The sequence below is a fragment of the Python bivittatus genome, unplaced genomic scaffold (genome assembly GCF_059951505.1).
Source record: "Python bivittatus isolate LINGU-HERP-01145 unplaced genomic scaffold, Pbiv_v1 ctg000970_np1212, whole genome shotgun sequence".
NCBI classification, from domain to species: Eukaryota; Metazoa; Chordata; class Lepidosauria; order Squamata; family Pythonidae; genus Python; species Python bivittatus.
In genome coordinates, this window is record NW_028277121.1 from 27,746 (window position 1) to 48,358 (window position 20,613).

At 40.9% G+C, this 20,613-nt stretch overlaps 1 protein-coding gene across 7 annotated transcripts in view; it reads left to right on the plus strand.

Annotated features, from left to right (window-relative positions):
* PGCKA1 (PDCD10 and GCKIII kinases associated 1) overlaps window positions 1-13,820 on the plus strand; it is a 39,001-nt gene extending 25,181 nt beyond the window's left edge. For 3 of the 7 annotated variants that reach the window (XM_088131156.1, XM_088131155.1, XM_088131154.1), the window contains exons 2-4: window positions 5,007-5,055; window positions 10,198-10,251; window positions 10,662-13,820. In XM_088131156.1, the coding sequence (XP_087987282.1) occupies window positions 10,220-10,251; window positions 10,662-11,634 (1,005 nt within the window). In that variant the 5' untranslated portion in view covers window positions 5,007-5,055; window positions 10,198-10,219 and the 3' untranslated portion in view covers window positions 11,635-13,820. Of the gene's footprint in view, window positions 1-538; window positions 791-5,006; window positions 5,056-10,197; window positions 10,252-10,661 lie in introns of all 7 variants that reach the window. The other 4 variants (XM_088131152.1, XM_088131150.1, XM_088131153.1 and 1 more) reach the window with 2 other exon arrangements.
* The last annotated feature ends 6,793 nt before the right edge of the window (window positions 13,821-20,613 follow it).

The window sequence follows — 20,613 nt, forward strand, 5'->3', positions numbered from 1 at the left end:
AGATTTAGGCAATCTTAGCCACCTTTTAATCAAAAATACTTAAGAACTTGCTAGTTTCTCACTGTTTTCCAAGCTTTATTCAATTCAGGACCAAGATATTTAAGTGATTTTCTCCTGTGTGTGAACTTTCTTGTTGGCTAATGGAAAAGGATATTTGATCTGTCCTCCGTCTGCATTTGGTGACAGAGCAAGACTTACCTCTACCTGCTTTAACAAACTTCTGACCTTAGATGAAGATTTTTTTTTCCTAATTTCAGGAAGCCACTTTTAAAAACATTGCATAGCTGCTGACGTGTATGCTTCTTTATTTATGCTTGTTGTTGTTGCTGATTTTCATCTTTCTGTAGTAGCCATCTGGACTATTTCCTTTCAATTAAAAAAAAACAGGATAGACTCATGAGAATCAACTTTTTGGAATTCTTTAAAAATCAGTAAAAATGTGGACATGAGGCAAAAATCAAGTAGGTTAAATTCCCATCACTGTATCGCTATGAGGAAGGAGATGTTTACCTGATAATAATTACTTTTTGTTCACAAGTATCTGTATATTAGATCAGATCTGGCAGATGGGGCATGTTACAAGTCCCGTCTAGGAAGGAGTTCCATCCGGCAGGACCCAGGAGGAGAACCTTTTTTGCCATGGTGCCCATCCTGTGGACCACCATCCCACCTGAGGTTAGACGGGCCCCAACCTTGTTGACCGAAGTCCCTGAAGACATAGTTGCGTCATCAGGCCTGGGGATCCCTTGGAGGTGGAGAGCCTTCAAGATGGCTGTATTGTTTATGAGCGGTGGGTTGTCACTCTCCTACATTTTATGCTTCTGGTTAATGTGTTTTTAATTGCGTTAATGTTCATTTATATGAGTTTTGGGGGGGGGTTTGCTTTAACTTGTGAACCACCCAAAGTCATGTATATGAGATGGGTGGCTACATAAAATGAATGAATGAATGAATGAATGAATGAATGAATGAATGAATGAATGAATGAATGAATGAATGAATGAAATGTTAAGCTATTTGGCGGAAACCCCTTCCTGGGATCTTCCCCACTTTCTGTAAAAAAGGCCTTCTCTATGGTGACATCCCAGCTGTGAAAGGGTATTTAGTGGTTCCTGACAAAGACCTCTAAAAATGTTTCAGGTTTTTCATTCAAGTTGATTTGTTAGTATCTTTACTAGGCCTGTTGCTTACTTTATATTCCAATAGTGATTTTAGCCTTTGTACTATATTTGCATGTTTTCAATATGTTTCCAACTGAAGTGCTGTAAAACACTCTAAAAATATTATTGAAGGGCAAAGATATAAATCTGTAAAATTCTCTCTCTCCCCCTATTTTTTATGAAGCAAATCCTTTTAGATTCTGGAGTACATGGTTGTTTAACAGCACCACTATATTGCACTGAACCTTGAAATATTTTTTTAAAAAGAACTCTGGAGGTGTTTGAAGGTATATCTGGTCTTGGTTAGGAACATGCGTGCAGGTCTTATGATCATCACCTATTGACAGCACAGTGGCAGACCTAAAGAAAGATTATTCTTGGCAAGATGTGAACAGGAAATGGAACTTGCTTTTCTTCAGTTTCCTCCTAGGTAATATGTCAATTTTTTCCCTCCTCTAATATACAATAGCTGCCTGGTTTTTGTTTCTCCTGTGGAGCTTGAAATGCAAATAAAGACTGCATTCTGTTGATCATGCAAACAACAGAGTTCCAATAAAATCCATCTCATTTCCTTGTTTAGTGTTCCAACATTAGAAATACGGAAGTTCAAGGATGGCTCACACCATAGTCTTCAATAAATGCAAGTGTACTCTAATATAGTGGGTGAATCATAGACTCTAAGATTAGAGACTTGGGTTCAAATGTCTTTTCAGCCACGGCATTTACTGGTTGGTGTTTGTCAGCCCTTTAAGGGAGTCCCAACAAGAATCACCAACCATGAGTACTAACACTACCTTTATTGTAAGGTTATATTAGCAGAATCTTGCAAGTCTGAAAGGACATCTGTCCCCCCTCACCTTTACGGTCCAAGAAACGAGGGAGGGTCCCTTCTGAGATGTTTGCTACACCCCTATTCCTTCTGCGGGCTAAGCTGCCTCTTATCTGACTGTTCCCTAGACCGTGGCTCCTCTTCTTCCTGTCTCGTAAGGACATTTCACAGACCATTATAATGTTGGACAAGTGATTTTAACTCAGATTAACATTAATTGGAGAATAGTTGGGGTTTATATTGCGATTTTGTCTCTGTTTAGACTCCCTTGAGCACATGAAGGGGGGGACATGATAAAAGTAAAGTCTGCTGCAGGGATCAGTGTACTTATCAAAGGTTTTTGTGACATTTTGGCCATTTAAAAAAAACAAACATATTTTTAAATGGAGGGGTGCAAATACCTGTTTGAGTTTCATGAAGATACTATGGTATTTATAGGTAATCTGACCAAATGGGCCACATTTCTGTACTAGTTGGGACTTCTGAACTGTTTCCAAGGGCTGTCCTGTATTTAATGTTCTATAGCTATCTAACTTAGATGTTACTGTAGCATGGATTGATGTAGCCAAGCTTTCTGTATCCAGGAAAGACTGCAGCTACTGAACCATGGGATGATGGAAGGAGATGCTCCAGACCACCAAGCCTAGTTGGGCTCAACTGATACTCCTTTACTTGTGAAAGTGGACATCATTGCAATTCCTCTAGGCTTACCTTGGCTTTCTTACATCTCAGGCAAAACCTGTGCATGCAAGTGGTTGATGTTCTTCTTTCAGGGCATGCAAATGGTGTGCTGTTTCCTTCCACTGAATATTGAACTGGCCCGTATGAAAATGTTTTGTCAATAAAACATATCAAGCCCTCTGTGTTGGGCCCTGCCCCTCTGAGAGATTTCCTCTATTGAATTGTATTTTTTGAATGGATACAATGTGCTGTCCTTTGGGGGTCAAGGGTCACATGTTTCGTTTGCCATCTGCCATGTTCCATAATCCTGTCTCTCAAGCTTTCTATCATTTCAAGACAAACAGTCAGACAAGCATATTGTTAGTGTAGCCAATCTCTCCTTAAGCCTTAACTAACCTACCTGTGAGAGATTGTGGGGAGACTGGGAAAGGAATGGGAAGGGAGAGGAGTCATAAATAGTCAAGAGATAGCAGGAGACAATCAGTTGACAGTTTATCTCATAAACTGCACTCAGTCCAGGTGGAAACTTGGGAAGAAGCGTTTCAGATGATTCGAAGAGGCGAACTCACTATCAATGAGAGTGGGAAATTCCTAGTACAGGTTCCAAGATTCTGTATTTACCCTAGACTAACCTTAAAGAAATCCTACTGAAATCTGTGCGGTTCTTGCCCAGCTGGGTAGAGTTTAACACTATTGTTCTGATGCACCCAAGTTAATTCTGTGAGGTGTTATGGAGCCTTCATCTTGCTGATTACATAAACTATAACATCTGTAGGAGGAGCATGTGGAAAGTCCAACTAACATTCAGATATCACCCATCCATTGTCATGTGCTGACAGTACAGGAAGGTGAACTACAAAATTAGGAGAGAGCATTGTTGTGTCCTGTGAATAGGGCCTGTGACAGCTGAAGCTGTGTCCTCATCCTTAGAGTAATGTATTAAGTTACCAAGCCTTATTCTACTATTTCACATTCTTTTACATTCCAAATCATAATACTAAAACAATTTATAAAATGGTAGAAGCACAACTCCTTTCCTAGTAAAGCAGCTTAAACCTCCCATTTGAGCAGTTCTTATGGTTATCCACTAAGCCTTCCCATGAGCGAAGTAGTGACAGCAGAACACATTGGCAGGATGAATCAAGGCAGCCCGTGAGTGTGTCAGCGTTGCAGGCTAGAGGTGAAACAACAACTCTTGGGACACCAGCCACCTGGCAGACTAGTTGAACAGGTATGTTGCTGCAGAGTTGGTTTGCCTCCCGACTGGCTCAATGCTGCATGTTCCAGTCATGTTTGCGGAGTGCAAGCTTGTAGCAAGGTAGATGGTCATCCTAGTCAAGATAGACCACATGCCAGTATATTCTGAAACAGTATAACTTAAGACAGGTTGCAACCAGGAAGAGTTTTTGAACCTGGGGTGCTTTGGAAATTCGTTTGGAATTCCTCTGTTACACACAAATATCTAACAAAGGTCCTCCGATTTCCTCCTTGGTGAAACACTCCCAAGGAGTGATGTGTGAATTCTAGAACACGTTCAGTTAATCTGGGGTGAACTCTGGCTGGTGGTTTGTTTGAATAGATGTTCTCTGGACAACAACATCTATAGTCTCAAACTACCGGCCATGTTGACCTGGACTCCAAAACATCTGGAGGGCTTTAACTCCATTCTGCTCCAGTTTTACAGAAGAGAGAGGATCACCAAGAAGTTTTTGGTATTGCCTGTTAGAAAACATAAGATAACAACTGTGTATTCTTCAGGGGTTAGTTAGTTGTAACTAATAACTAACTATTCTATGGTAGACTGTTGTAGAACCTTCAGAATGAGGACAATCCAGAAGATGAAGGGGAGAGAATGGAATGCCCAAGTATCCATTAAATTTTAGGCCTGATGTCCTCCAAATGCTTTGGGTTACAGTTCCCACTTTTGCTTTGTTTACTTTGACCTAATTGACTGGAGCTGCTAGAAGTTAACATCAGAAATATCTGGAGGGCACCAGATTGCCTATCCCTCCTCTAGGCACAGGTTTCAGATAAAATCAATGGGTCAAAAGATAACTTCGGCAAAGCTGTTGAAAGAAACAACTACAGAAATATGCTGGCGAAAATAGCTAAATGCTTCTTGGGACACAGGGATGCTGCATTTCTCAAATGTGATCCTGGCTTTAACAGGAAGTCTCAAGAGACTGCTGCCCCCAAATAACTCCTGGGTGCATAGGATGTTAGTTCTGTCTTCCTCAAGGGAAATCCCTGGTCCTCCTTGGGTTCCGCTAGTGGGTTAACCATATGTCTCCAGTAGATAGATGTCTCCTAACCAGATTTCATAACTATCATTTCAGATGCCCGTGAGGTTAAAATCATGGTCCTGCAACTCCCTCTGATCTGTTGGTAAGTAGGCTAATAGAAAATATTTTCATGTCTCTGTCTCCAGAACCTACTGTTACGTATAACAATATGCTGAAATGGCCATTTTCCCACCCCTTCTAAGCTGTGGTTTTGTCTATCAGAGAGAGAGAGAGAGAGAGAGATTCCTTCCAAGGAAGCAAGCTTGAACATCAACTTCTAGAGAAGTTGCTCTCCAGAAACCCATATTCAAGAACAAAAGAAAAAGCAATTTCAAGACAAACTTGAAAGCTGAAAACAGTGCACTTTTTAAATGAACAAAGGAAAAGGCAGGCAGCATTTTAGCTGTGATTTGTCAGATCTTTCTAAACTTGTCAGTAACAGAGAATGTGTTTCCAGGCCAAAAGTAAAAAGGGGTTACCTGCTTCTCAGGGAAGAAGATATTTTGTCATCGAGATCTGTGTTCTTTTTTGAAGGATGCACCTGCATCTGAGGGGCTGTCCAGTCCAGTTTAAAGAACCCTAAAATGGCTTGGAAACCTGCCCCTGAATATTTAATATAGCAGATTGAGCAGGTCTGAAGGTAAAAGTAAAAAGGGGTTACCCGCTGATCACGCCTCCACCCCACCCAAAATGACCTCATAGATTTGCATCAGTTTGCCTAGGATGCTGATTGCATATGTGAAAACTGGAAATAATTAGTTTTAAATTCAGCATAATGGCATCCAGGTAGCCTTCAGACCTGCTCAATCTGCTATATTAAATGTTCAGGGACAACCTCAACGTCTTCTGCCTTCTGTGACATTTTAGGGTTCTTTAAACTGGACTGGACAGCCCCTCAGATGCAGGTGCATCCTTCAAAAAAGAACACAGATCTCGATGACAAAATATCTTCTTCCCTGAGAAGGAAATATATTAAATCAGTCTCCTTTTGACAGATGGGCTCTGTTAGGTTCTCTGGCTTTTTTACACACAGTCCACATTTTAGTATAATTGGAAAAGCGATAGGACCAGATGGCATTTTTGGGTGGTCAGAAAAAATCAGGATGGCATTTCCGGCTACATGATTAAAGCCCCACCCATTTTACATGTGTCATAAAAAGGGTGGGCTTTGACTGCCAGTCGTGGATGCAGTCTTGACTTTTTTGACCTTCTCTTCCCCCTGCAGATATCCCTGGGAATCTGTTTATGCTTATGAATAACAGCAGTTTTTGTGAATCAAAAGGTCAAAGCTGTAGGCCAGATGTGGTCTTTAGCCACACTGCTGATGGAAAGGTAGCTACAGCTTTGCTGACTTTCGGTTAGAAAACAAAACTAGGTCAGCCATACAATTTTGTGAAATGATTAATCCTCAGGCAAACACAGCACAGTTACTATATTCAGAAGTCCAGGTACTCAACTTTAGGTAAAAAGGTTGGTGAAAGACCCAGCTTTTTCTCCAACTCTCTTTGTCTACAACAGGGTTAAATAGGATTGGATTAAATGTGTTCAAAACATTCTCAGAAAGATTTGATGTGGTCTCCAAGTAGGCGAACCTGAAATATCCTGTACACATCAGTACTTTAATTTCCTTTGTTTTCAAATTCTGCTCTATTAAATAAAGCCACTTTGACTGAGAACGGTTCTTCTGTCTTGCATTTTCAATGCTCTCTGATTTCTGATTGGTATATAGGTTAGATTTTTCACCACACCTCCAACCCAGAAACCACAATTATTAAAAGAGTGGGTGAATCTTTGCAATTTATCTGCTGCAGCATAATTTCTAAATGTTGCAGTTACAGGAGTCTGGATGTGGTTCTCTATTCCTTTCTCACTTCTCAGGAGAGCTTTCCATTTCAACTCCTCTTTTCAGGTTTGAGTGAAATATGCCGCTGGTTAATATTTAACAAAGGAAATGCTTTCTGTTTCTAATTCCATCCCACTTGGTAGAGGAGGAAAACACCTTTGCTCTTCATCCACTGCTTTAACCTTGCAATGTTTTGCTTTCTCAGTCACCCCTTTAGTGCCGTATAACATCTTTCCAGCATATTTTTATAATACCCAAGTTCTTCCATTTCTTCTGGTCTATAGAGTTTTGCCTTGCAGCGTCTTGTATAAAAATTCTGTGGGGAGGAACATGCTTTTATTTTATTGTTTATTTCCCTTCTTGAAGAAGTACAGGTAGTCTTCGACTTACAACCCCAATAGGGACCATAAAATTCATCATTAAGCAGTGTGGTTGTTAAGCAAGGCATCACGTGACTGCAGCCGATTTTATGACATTTTTTGCAGTGGTCGTTAAGTGAGTCACACAGTCCCCCATTGATTTTGCTTGTTGGAAGCCGGCTGGGAAGGTCACAAGTGGCAATCACATGACCCTGGGATGCTGCAACTGTCGTAAATACATGCCAGTACCAATAGGAGAGTATATGTGTAGCTCAGGGTTGAACTGTGGAGTCCTTGGGGTTCTCTGAGCTTGGTTGTTTTCTTGCAAATTTCATTACCCAGCTAGGTAACATCTTCAGTGCTAGAACGGAGTAGAGTTTGCTGTCTGTTTATATGCAGTAGCTTGCCCTGCCTCTGTGTGTGTGTGTGTGTGTGTGTGTGTGTGTGTTTCCTGGTAGTTCCTTGATTAGGATATTGTTTACTTTCTGAAACTACCAACTGCCATACATCAGAGACGTCTCAGAAACTACCAACAGGCTATTACAACCACACGGCATCACTGTAGCACACAAACCAACTAAAGCCCTCCAAAACATCTTAAGCAAACCAAAAGACCAAATAGCCCAAAAGAAAAAACAGGAGTCATCTACAACATACAGAGTAAGGACTGTAACAGCCACTATGTAGGACAGACAGGCAGAAGGCTAGCAGAGCACATCCGTGAACACTAACTAGCAGTCAGAAGACACGATGAAAACTCCTTAATCTCACAACACACGGACAGACTCAGCCATAGTGTTAACTGGGAAACTGTCAGCATTTTAGACCAAGCTAAATCCAAAAATGCTAGGGAATTCCTGGAAACTTTGTATTCAGACAAGGCAGCCATCAACAGGCACATAGAGATAAACAACATCTACACACTATTCAAGAGAGACAATAGAAAGGAAGGCAGAAGACCAGAACATCTCCTCACTAACAATCATCACCCAGTTAAGCAGAGATTAACGCCAAGATTAACACCAGACATACAATCAAGCAGTAAACAATACCCTAATCAAGGAACTACCAGGAAAAAAAATCCCACCAACACAGGCAGGAGAAGCCACTGTATATAAACAGAGAGCAAACTCCACTCCATTGAACTGAAACTGTTACCTAGCTGGGTAATGAAACATTTGCAAGAAAACAACCAAGCTCGGAGAATCCCAAGGACTCCATACATGCCAGTTGCCAAGTGCCCAAATTTTGAACACATGACTGCGGGAACGTTGCAACAGTCGTAAGTGCGAGGACTGGTCATAAGTCACTTTTTTCAGCACTGTTGTAACTTCAAACAGTTGTTAAATGAATGGTCATAAATTGAGGTCTACCTGTATTGATATAGAGGAGAGACTAACAAGTGAAGCCCATGTTTCCCTCCTGTCCTGTATAATGTGATTGTTCTGATCATGCTCAATTATTATTATTTCTCTGGGGTTTTAGCTCAGAAATGGTTGGGAGCCATATTGGCACACATTTTATCCCATTTCCTTCCTTGAACACACTATACAAGTAAACTTTTTTTTTAAGTCCCCCTGCTTTTAAAAACACTTCTGTGACATGAACTTCTCATGAAATCACTGACTGGTAAAAATGTATTACAATTCAAATCAGGCAGAAGCATACAATCAAAATAAGGGAGGAGAAGAACATGATGACATATAATGCACGATGGAATAGTTGACGAGGAAGGCAATCTTGATACTTCTCATGCATAGCCAGTGGCAAAATTTAGCCACATTGGTAGTAACTTCCACACGCTGATCTGCATTAAAATCAGTGGCACTCAACTTACCATTGTTATTGTAGGCTACTGTTGTAATGAGCGTCCTTGGAATTCCTTGCCCAAAGAGACCCAGTTTGCTCCCCACTATGGTATGAAAAAGTTTCTTTTTGAAGGGCGTTCATTTGTTTGGAATAGTCATAGACTTTTGCCCTAATGAATTTTGCTGCTCTTTTTCTTGATTGGAAGACAGTTGTATAAAAGTCTCATTCAGTGTTGTTCAAACTTGGCAACTTTAAGAAGTGTGGACTGCAATTCCCAGAATTCCCCAGCCAGCATAGAATTCTGGGAGTTGAAGTCCACACATCCTAGAGTTGCCAAGGTTGGAAAGCGCTGCTCTAATTGAATACACCCTCAAAAAAGCATAAAGATGCAGCAATGCTGTGCTTTATCGCATGTTTATTCTGTTGTTATTACATTTCTGTCTATCTAGTTATCTACCTGCCTATCTTGTATTTTTCTTCCCTAGCCACTTCAATCATTTTGAAATGTATATACATATACATATACATATACATATACATATACATATACATATACATAGAGCCAATTTTGCATAGTGGTTAAAGCACCAGATTAGAAACCAGGAGACCGTGAGTTCTAGTCCTGCCTTAGGCACAAAGCCAGCTGGGTGACCTTGGGCCGGTCCCTTTCTCTCAGCCCTAGGAAGGAGGCAATGATGAACCTCTTCCAAAAATCTTGCCAAGAAAACCAAGTCAACACTGACTTGAAGGCACCAAAAAAAATAAAAAGAAAAATTCATAGACATATACATATGATAGATAGATAGATAGATAGATAGATAGATAGATAGATAGATAGATAGATAGATAGATAGATAGATAGATAGATAGATAGATAGATATGATAGATGTTAGATAGATGGAAATAGCCCAGCTGGTTGAATATTAGCTAGGGTCAAGCTTAACAGTGCAATTGGAAAGCAGGGAAGTTATTTTCAAAACACTGCCATGGAAGCAAAATTTGAGGTCAAGAGGAGGAATCATAAAATATTCACATACTGGAATGCAAGCACCATGGTGGATGAGTTTGGTCAAAAGGTCATCTCCCTCCGTGTTTCCCATGTTTAAGCATAAATGGAAGCTTGTTTTATCCAATGAGCACTTCCAAAGATACGGTGGGAATTCCTGCCTCTTTCTTTTTGCATACAATGCCCTGCTTCAGATGGCTGTTCTTTCCTTCACTCTATCATTTCAGATACTGACAAAGAAGAATCCAGATGGGGTGCAAGTGCTGTAAGATGATTAAAAGGTATGATAGCTTCAGTATCATTTCTGGAAGGGTTAAAAGATTGATATTGCTAAAACAGTCATTTGTTTACTTACAGTTTTTGCAATCTGGCCCAACCCAAAGATCCTGGGTCGCCTGCCACAAAGCAAAAATTGAAAAACAGTATAAAGTTTAATCAGTTTTCCCCACAATGGACACCATTAAACAGTCAACTAGGAGTGAAAGCACAGTGGAATAATGGTTTTTTAATTGCTTTGCCAAACTTCGAGAAAGTGGGTGGTTAAATTTAATTCCATTAAAATGTAGTTGCACTCTGCTTTTCTACCATTGGAAACATGTTCAAAATTTAGATGAGAAATCCGGTGAAGTTAGCAGGTTTCTCCATAGCAGGGGGAAAAAAGAATAACTGGGCATTCTCACATTTTCCCCAGCTACATCTTTGATCCCCAGGAAGTACAGACAGCTGCAAACATCAGTGAGATAAATAACTACAAGTCCGATGAGGAAGAAAGAGGGAAATTCCAGTGCCAGCAGAGCAGTGACGTTCAGGACCATAAAAATGAACTCCAGAACACTGAAACACAGCTAGCAGCAAACCAGCCCAGATTAAACCTCACAAGGGATGCTCTTTGGAATTACCGACTCCCTGCTCTTCAAGAGAAAGGACTTGGAAACTCCGTAGAAAAATGTAGCATTAACGGGATCCATTTCTTCAGTGGCATGAATCTCGGTACCTCTCATAATAAAAGCCAGTTTAAAGAGATTAACCCGCAGATCTGTTCTGTTCCGCTACCTGATTCTCCAGGCAAAAGAGTATGTGATAAACGTGAGATCCTTGATTCTGAAAATCACCCAAAGCAGTCTTTGGAAACTTCAGATACTGTCCACAGGGAGGATTCTCAGAGCACTGCTGAACACATTCTTTCCATACAATGTGCCATATCGGAGGTCCAAGACAAAGACTTTCACTTGGGTCATCCATCTTCTCTCCCCAAAGCCAACCACGCTGAGAAACAAAGAGTTGTTGGAAACGAGAACCTGTCAAACCACCTTGTTCAAATCAACCAAAGCACTGAAAGCACAACGATCCTCCATAACTGGAATCTGCCATGTTGCGAGTCTGATGAAGGCGACAGTTTCTGGAGGACGGGCCCTTTAAGCATCTGTTTCAAAGACAAAATATCCACTGAGATCCTCTTTGGAGGGAACGAGGGAGACCCAGCACAGGAAGCTAGATATGATGGCCACACCAAGGTTAATGGAGAACTAGAGGAAGATGCAGACGTCGCAGAGGCTCTTGCAGCCCTTGAGGCTGCTACGGCAGGTGAAGTTTTTGAGGAGGAGGAGGAGGAGGAGGAGGAGGAGGAGGAGGAGGAGGAGGAGGAGGAGGAGGAAGACAATTAGGTGACTGCTAAGGTACTGATAATACGTGCCTCTTTAAGAGTGAGGGGTTGTTGCACTTGGGAAAGCCAGTTGGAGTCCTTTGCCCAGAACAGCCATAGCTGGTAGAAGGAATCTAAACGTGGACCAAGTAAGAGAGTGGCCACTGCAGGGTCCACTGTGCACTTTTTCCAGCATGATGGCGATGAACCTTCATGAACATCACCCGTCTAATGTTTATGCACCAGCCTTTCTACACTGGAAGATACTTGCTTCTACCAGCTTCTACCCGTTTTATTTGCCAGTGCTATGGAAGCGTATGCTGTACGGAACGTTTCCCAAGACCTGCCCTTTGATGGCTCAGATGCTGCACATATTGTTTGGAGGGGCAGAGAAAAGACTGTCGATGGAGGGATAATAAAGAATGAACAGGGCTGGCTTGTATTTTCTGTTAATTCCTGGACTGGAGGGGGGATTGTTTTTAATAAACAAAGTCTCTGTGGCCTATTGTAGGGCTTAAGCTACAGTTTCATCTGCGTCCTGTTTCAAAACGGTGGGGAACTGTGCTGGTGATTTTCAGCAGTCACTAATATTTGGTGCTCGACCCTGTTAAGCCCCCACTTCCTTCTTTCTTTTGGAGAAAAGAAAGAGGACAAGAAAAGGAACAAGTCAGGAACCCCAAAGCACTAGACCAATAACTCAGAAGTAATCTTATTCCCTTAAAGAGGCATGCTGACCCTTTCCCATGGTCTCCAGAGTGTATGTTCTGCAGGGCAGGGCTTTTCAAACTTTTTCAAAGTGTGGAACCTGTTTGGAAAAAAGAAAAGAAAGACTCCCAGCGGCCCAGATCAAGAGGGGTGGGGCTTCTTAACTCAGCTGACAAGTTCTGCCTTTTTGCTGTCCCTTAGTGACTTAAGCGAAGAGAGGACTCTTTGGAAAAGACCCTGATGCTGGGAAAGATTGAAGGCAAAAGGAGAAGAGGACGGCAGAGGATGAGATGGTTAGATAGCATCACTGAAGCAATGAGCATGAAACTGAGCAAACTCAGGGAGGCAGTGAAGGACCGGAAGGCCTGGCGCAGTATGGTTCATGGGGTCACGGAGAGTCGGACACGACTTAACGACTAAACAACAACAAGTGACTTAAGGTTTAGCTGCTTGTAGACAGTTGGTCTTTCTTCCCCTTAATCCTGCAGAACACATTCAAGTCCTTATGAAACCCAGTTTGAAAAATTCCGTTCTAGGATATTCTGCCAGGACGTTATCTCACTGTCTGGTTCTGCAGGCTGGTTATTATTTATTTATTTTCCTAACTACTGAAAAGGAGGAGAGCAATGATCCAGGGTCTTTCGCGGCATGCAGCGGGGAGCACAGCGATTCATGGGCCCCTCTCCACATCAGGAAAACATGATCTGCACCATGTTTAGAAAGGCAAAGAAGTAGCGACACAACCCTGTCGACAGGTACAGTATTTATGATCCCATCCCCCAAATGCTAGGATGTGAGTACAAGACTTGGATGTCACCATCTGGAGAGCCACACAGGAGGAGCGGTGACCCCCAGACACGGTGTGAGAAGCCCCCACTATCACTTCACAATTTGCCTTGCCCGTTCCTGCTCAGGAACTGATTCCCACCTTTAGATAAGATCCCCACTATTCCTTTTGTCTCTAGGACAGCTATTAAAGAAAATAGAATGGCCATGGATTCATAGGGGAGCAAATTTGGGAGAGGTGCAGAAACAGACTGTGTGTGTATGTCTATATATATACTGTATATTGGATATCCACTATATTGGATATATATATATCCAATAGAAAAGAATATCTGTAGCTCACGGTTGAGCTGTGGAGTCCTTGGTGCTCTCTGAGCCTGGTTATTTGCTTGCAGACATTTCATTACCTGACTAGGTGACATCATCAGTGCTAGTGAGTGTTGGTTTGCTCCCTGCTTATATACCATATAATGTTCTTTATTCAGGGAAAAACGAACCAAGGTTACTTCATGACCAAAGTAACAACCCAACCTCCCACAAGAGGAGCTGTGTAAGAATATTATTCAGACAAGTACAAATGTACTGCAGCAACCCAGAACAGCAGAAAAAGGAAACAGACCGCCTATACAACATCTCCCAACAAAATGGATACCCACAGAACTTTAGCAAAAAGCGCCTGACCACTCAACCCATTATAGCACATCCAACACAAGCTATGAAAAGGATAACACTGCCATATGTCAGAAATGTCTCGGAAACAACCAACCGACTATTACAACCACACGGCATCACCATAGCACACAAACCAACTTAAGCCCTCCAAAACATCTTAAGTAAACCAAAAGACCCAGTAGCCCAAGAAGGAAAAACAGGAGTCATCTATAACATACACTGTAAGGACTGTAACAAACACTATGTAGGACAGACAGACAGAAGATTAGCAGAGCGCATCCGTGAACACCAACTAGCAGTCAGAAGACACGATGAAAACTCCTTAATCTCACAACACACGGACAGACTCAACCACAGTTTCAACTGGGAAACTGTGAGCATCCTAGACCAAGCCAAATCCAAAAATGCAAGGGAATTCCTGGAAGCATGGCACTCAGACAAATCAGCCAACAGGCACATAGAGATAAACATTTACACAACATTCAAAAAGGCCAATAAAAACGCTAAGAAGGAAATAAAAAGACCAGACCACATCCTCTCCAGCAACCAACACCCAGATAAACAGGGATTAACACCAGGCAAATGATGAAGCAGAAAATAATCTAAAAAATTATTTATATATAAAAAAACCTAACCCTAAACAAGGAACTACCAAGGAGAAAATCACACCCCGACCAACACTGGCAGGGGAGGCTACTGTATATAAACAGGGAGCAAACCCCACCCTCACTAGCAGTGATGATGTTGCCTAGTCAGGTAATGAAACATCTGCAAGCAAAGAACCAAGAAATTTTTTTTTACAAGATTAAAAACTACAGAAATATAAAAAAGATTTAGAAAAAAGAAAAAGATATGAAAAGATATAAGAAAAAGTGAAAAGAAGTAACAGTCAAGAGAAGGAAAAAGAAAGAAAAAAATATCTAAGAAGCAACTTCTGTTCTTTACAGAAGTTACAAATATAATTATTACCATTTCGGCCCTCCCAAATTATGTATCACGGTTCCCTTCTTCCCATAAACAACTCTTTTTAATCAGTAAATCCCAAGATCATCAGTTTATTTTTATCCATTTTCAGCAAAAAGTCCATAAAGGGTTTCCAGTCTTATAGAAGTAGCTGTTGTTCCTTCCCTGATCAAACAAGTCAGACTTTCTTGTTTATGATCCTCCTGGAAAAAAAGTGGATTGCAGAAGATACATTTGAAAAAGAATGTATAATTCTGCCAGTTCATACAAAGAAAGGGTATATTGGCTTTCTTGACAGGTTTTTTTTTTCCTTTTCTTTTCTTTAAAGCTTGTATTAGCGATAGTTACATTTCATATTGGAGTTTCTGCAAGGAAATGATTTCCATGTATAAAGCCAAGTTATATAAGAGGGGCATTAGGGTAATTTGCATTAATGTGATATCAAGGAGATTTGCATTTAAAAAAAACACCTAAGAATTAGAGGAATCTACAGAAGCTCTTTGTTAATGTAAGTTACAAGGAAAAACTGACTTTTTTTAAACCAATTTTTTTTTTAAAAAAAGCTTTACATTTTCAGCAAACTGAAGTGCTATCTTGCAAACTTGGACAAAAAAATCAGAAGGGATCCGGTAGCACCTCTTCTGCCTAATAAATGTTAGGCTCTCCTACCACGTCTATCAACTTGGGCACTAAACAAGCCGTATTTTTACTGATCCTCTGATCCTCATCTCAAAGCAAAGAGATCCACAGGAGGAGGTCAAAAAAATCAAGATGTCAGCTTCAGCCACACAACTGCCCCTTTTTTCGACACGCACGAAAAGCAGATATGGCTTTGATCAGGTAGCTGTGCCTGCCCCTTTTAGCACGCAAGCGCAGAGGTCCCTGTGCAAAGCGACTACGAAATCAACTGTTTGAACTAGCACTCAGCCCAAATGCCCAAAATGAATCTCATTTTATAAAAAGGAAATACGTAGGTAACCGAAGTATACAGCGGGAAAACTGTACAATCGTTTCCTTTCTATAAAATTGCTAATCAAGAGTCAATCTTAAGCTGAGCCCTATTATTTCCTCTGTCAGGTAGAGAAAAATTGATGGGCCCATTAAAACACTTCCCAGTGGTGCTTCTGGGCAAACAACCGCCACTGCATGTCTGTTCAGCAGCAAATAACTATCAGGAGCGTATCCAGATGTTTAACTTCTTTCTAGCCAGTATTCACTCTGGTATGGCTTCCATTCTTAGAGCCAGAGATTTCCTTGCCGTAGCACAAAACACTACAAAGACAAGAGTTTTCTTCTCCCCCTCCTCCTCCTCCTCCTCCTCCTCCTCCATCAACTTGAAATTGGCTAAATGAAAATTAACATGGATTTACGTTTACTTGCAAGGGTTAGTCATGGTTGCACATGAACACACATTACTTATTCTTGAGCAGTTAATGTGGGTCAAGTGGAATGTGGGAAAGGGTGCTATTAAAAAGAAGAAGGTGTTTTGGGCTGAGCTAAAGTTGTTATCCTGTTGGGTGTGTGTTCATCTGGTGATGTACCAGTGCTGAAGCAGGAAGCTGCAAAACTCTTACTTGGCATGTATCGTGTACGTAAATTAAGGATCTTTACAAACACAATATTCTGCCCAATAGTTCCGCCATTTGTCTTTCTCTCTCCGGGGGGGGCCCCAAGAAAACTTTGAATTTAAAAAAGAAGGCTTAAGATATTATTAGTTTTCCAGAAGGCGACCAATAATGATGCATATTTGATGTTTTTCCTTAAAGTTAGCTTGTGTTTTTCTAGGCAGGGCAGGCCGAAGAGCAAGATAGATGGAATTAAGTATTTGATCTGTGATATTTTGAGTCAGGGATGTTGACAATGGTATACCATTGGGGGGTTGGGGGAAAAGAGAAGCTCTGAAAATAGTCCCTTTAAAATCCAGGGGGCCATTAACCTGGCTGAGATGGGGGGTGAATCTGTTGATTCCCCGCAAACGGTGACGCTGCTTTAAAGAGTTTCAGGCAGTTCTGATACAGCCTTTTCTGTTCATATCTGCAGCACTGCAGAAAAGACTTGTTTTCATAATCTCAAAGTGAATAGCAGTTCATACTAAATATGTTTCGGGAATGAAAAGCATTCCATCACTTTCCCCCATAGCCAAGGCACTTTTGCCCCAAGTGTAATGTACTGATGATTTTGAGAAACATATAGTCTATTCTATTGGAAAATTAATCTTCTCTGTTGGCCAGATAAATCCCTTGGATTGCAAATGACTTTAACTTCACTTCGTTAGCTCTGGGCTAGTATGCTTCCAAGGAAATTGTAAATGAAAGCCACGTGTTGTCCAAGTCACGGCCCTTTTGATGTCCTTTGTCAAGAATCGACTGTAATATGTTATTAATTAAATTGTTTTGAATATCAAGACACTCTACCCCTTCATTTTTATTTGTAGAGAATGAGCTCAGTGCTGCCAGTCAAAATGTTTGGAGCCGAATCAGATCCGCAGGTGGGGAGCAGAAACCTGGAAAATGGAAAAGAGTCATTAGTCACTAGCAATAGAGAAGCAGTAACCCCAAATCCATTTCCTTTCCCCTTTGCTGATGTAGCCTCTGAGAAAAAGTGTGAAGTACCTCAAACCCCTCTGAAGTTCACCATTCCCAGCAAAGCCAGAGGAGAGGACAGCTAAGGGAGTCAGCAACATTTGGGGCATTATGAATTTCCCTTCCCATTAAAATTAAAAGTGCTCTTCACCTTTTCCAAAATGGTCAAGATGGTATCTACCTATTTTTTACGGTGTTGCATCTCAACTTTTTTGACCATACCTGCAGACTCTCCTGCGTGCTAAGCAATTTTTCACCAAGCTGCCACACTTTTGGCACAAACGGCTTACCTTTATCTCAACCTGTGCTCAGGTTAGTAAAAGCAGTTACTTCCTGAACAACAGAAATACGCAGCCGATCTCTGTGGTGCTTCTGGGTTTCTTTCCCCCCGACACACTGTTTCCAGGCCTCTAAAATAAAAGGAACACAAAATGATTTGAAAATAGCGATGGCCCAAGATCACATCATACATTTCGTGACCGAATGAGGATTTGAATCCAGATTGCCGCCATGTTACGTTAGTGGTGCTATTATTATTGCAAAAATATAAATGTAAATAAGCCCAATTTTACCAACACAGAACCATCTTCTTTCCATCGTCCTGTTTCTGAACACCGCAACTTTCCTCCCAATTAAAAAAAATGGGGTGGGGGGGAGATAGCAAATGTAGAAGACAACGTAAGAGAGGTAATGTAGAAGGTTACAATTTCTTAAAATAAGCTAAAATTCCTGAACCTGCAAATGTCGAGTTTTTTGTTGTTCTGCTTTTGGTGAGGGGGGGGGGAAGAATTTTGCACATCAATATTGCCCAAAGCTCAAACTGTTTTCTTGCCTTCTTGATATAAAAGAGCGCCACCTGCAGGATTAAAGATATACTGCAGCCAGCCACGATGACAATTCAACTGTAGCTGAAGGGAAGGATTTAAGACCATCTCCAAGAGTAATGCATTAAGAAATTATATGTTAAAACGCTATTCCCTTCCCCAGCCCTGGCTAGGTTTTGTTTCACCGTATCTTTACAACAAGCTTCTGCATGAACGATTATGAAACTATGGCTGGGTTTCGTGTTGTTTTTTTACACCTTAGATTTTTAAGTGGGAGGTGCAACCGAATGCTACAATATGGAACATTCCTCACCAGAATTCTAGTTTGTCAGACAGCCAAGCCCCCTGCTATGATTCTCCATTCTGTTCTTCTCACTTTTTGTTCCTAGCAATTAGTGTGCAGTGGCTAATGGGCTTGCTTAATTTTTACTGGGCTAGCTGGGATTTTCCCCATATCTTTAAGTTTTTGGATGGATGGATGGATGGATGGATGGATGGATGGATGGATGGATGGAAGGAAGGAAGGAAGGAAGGAAGGAAGGAAGGAAGGAAGGAAGGAAGGAAGGAAGGAAGGAAGGAAGGGGCAGCTGCACATCTTGGTTTTCTTCCAACTCAAGTTGACTAACATTCTCCCTTCTGCACGAAGAGTGCCATTTTGGCAACATCAGAATCTAGCTGATCTCTGAGCTACACAAACAGGAAGATGAATCATTGGCACATTCTGAACATTGGATTCTGAACTTTCAGACTGCAAAAAAAGGCTATTGGAGTACTCAAATTTGTTCTTTTTAAGTACCCTTAATGAGCCAATTAGTTCAGTTGTCAGAAATACGCCAGCCATTTGGGGCAGGGAAAACATATAAAGACCAGGGTTTATTTTTGAACTGGTAAATAGTGCCTGTGTTTGCATTATTTTTTGATTTCAGAGTTTGCTGTTTTGGATATAGATGTGCTATTATTGTGTTTGAAAACGACGGCAGAGCCAAGGAATAAATCTTCAACTCAACAAATGGGATAGTTTTAGATCGGGCTTTAAAAATGGGTCACAGAGAAAATGGCAGCCAAACATCTACGTCCTTGTGGCCTTCTCCATGATTTTTAAAGCCCCAGTTTAAATATGAAGTTATCCTAAAGTGAGAGAGGAAGGGAAATTCACACTAAGTTCTTCTACTGGTCCAATTTAGTTCAACGTGTCCAATTATTACCTAGCACCAAGTTTTGAGTTTGGCCCATGTGAAGTTCCACTTTCCAACTTCTGTCATACCAAATACCCAGCCAGTTTTCATCCTAAGAGCAACTTAAATAAAACACATAAACTAAATTAATAAAATGCACAAACAGAAACACATAAATGGTATTTAAAGGGCAGAACCACAAGAGGTGTTTTGGCCGTTTTAATTGAATTCATGACATGGCTTTGGAGGGACCTATCCTGCTACAAACTGAAGAATGGCCCTCTAAGGATGTGACATTTGTGTTTCTTGGCTCTCGGTGATAATCAAGTTCCAGAACTGGTTCCCTTTATGCTTTATTCAATTCATATTTCAGAGTTAACCGATGCACAGACACGCACAGCTCCATACTCAGCTTTCTTTGGGATTTTATTGTTTTGATTTTGCTATGCAAATCATTTGAAACAAATACACAAAAAACGCATATAAAACCCCTATTTTTAGATTACTGTTACTTCAAAATGTGCCTTTTGTCTCAAAGCATGTTCCAAGCTGCCTCGAGAGAGAAAAATATCTCAGATTCATGCTGAAGTTGTATTTACTATTATGCCGAAAGAGGTTTTGCAAAGAGGGAGTGAACTTTGGGTCTCCAAGAACTCTTCAACAGGGCAAATGGATTTTTAAAACATGCATGGGGCACCTTCATCGCAACTTTTTCTACTGTCAAGCTGACACATTTCCTCTTTTCGTTCTGGAAGACATTACTAGCAATTTGCTGAACATAGTGTGAAGATTGCAAGCTATCTTGAAGACTCAGGGAAATTCAGTCGAGTTCATCAGTCTAAATAGAGTCCCAGGTGATTCACACATACATGGATATGGATAAACGTAACCCGTTGGATGCAAAAATGACAATGCCTTTTTTTCCTGTACACATGGAACTCTGCAGATAATGGACGCATTTGGATCCTTGCTGATTGCAAAACCAGTTCTGCTGGATCTGGTACTTTGTCCTTTGGGAGAAATTATCCAAGTGTACTGGGTATTTAGGGTCATAGTAAATCTGAGTCCCCCACCCCCAGTGAAAAGCTTCCTTTCTACATTATTTATTAAATCAAGAATCAAACGTGCTCAATCCCAGTCCTTAATTTGGAAATTCAACTTAACATATTGCCCGAACCATGTACTTTGATACAGTATCGTCGTGACTTTTCATTCTACGCTTTTGTTCACTTCAAAAGCTGCGAAAAGCTCTAATTCTTTTAAAATTTACATTTAAAAGTTGAAAGCTCTCATT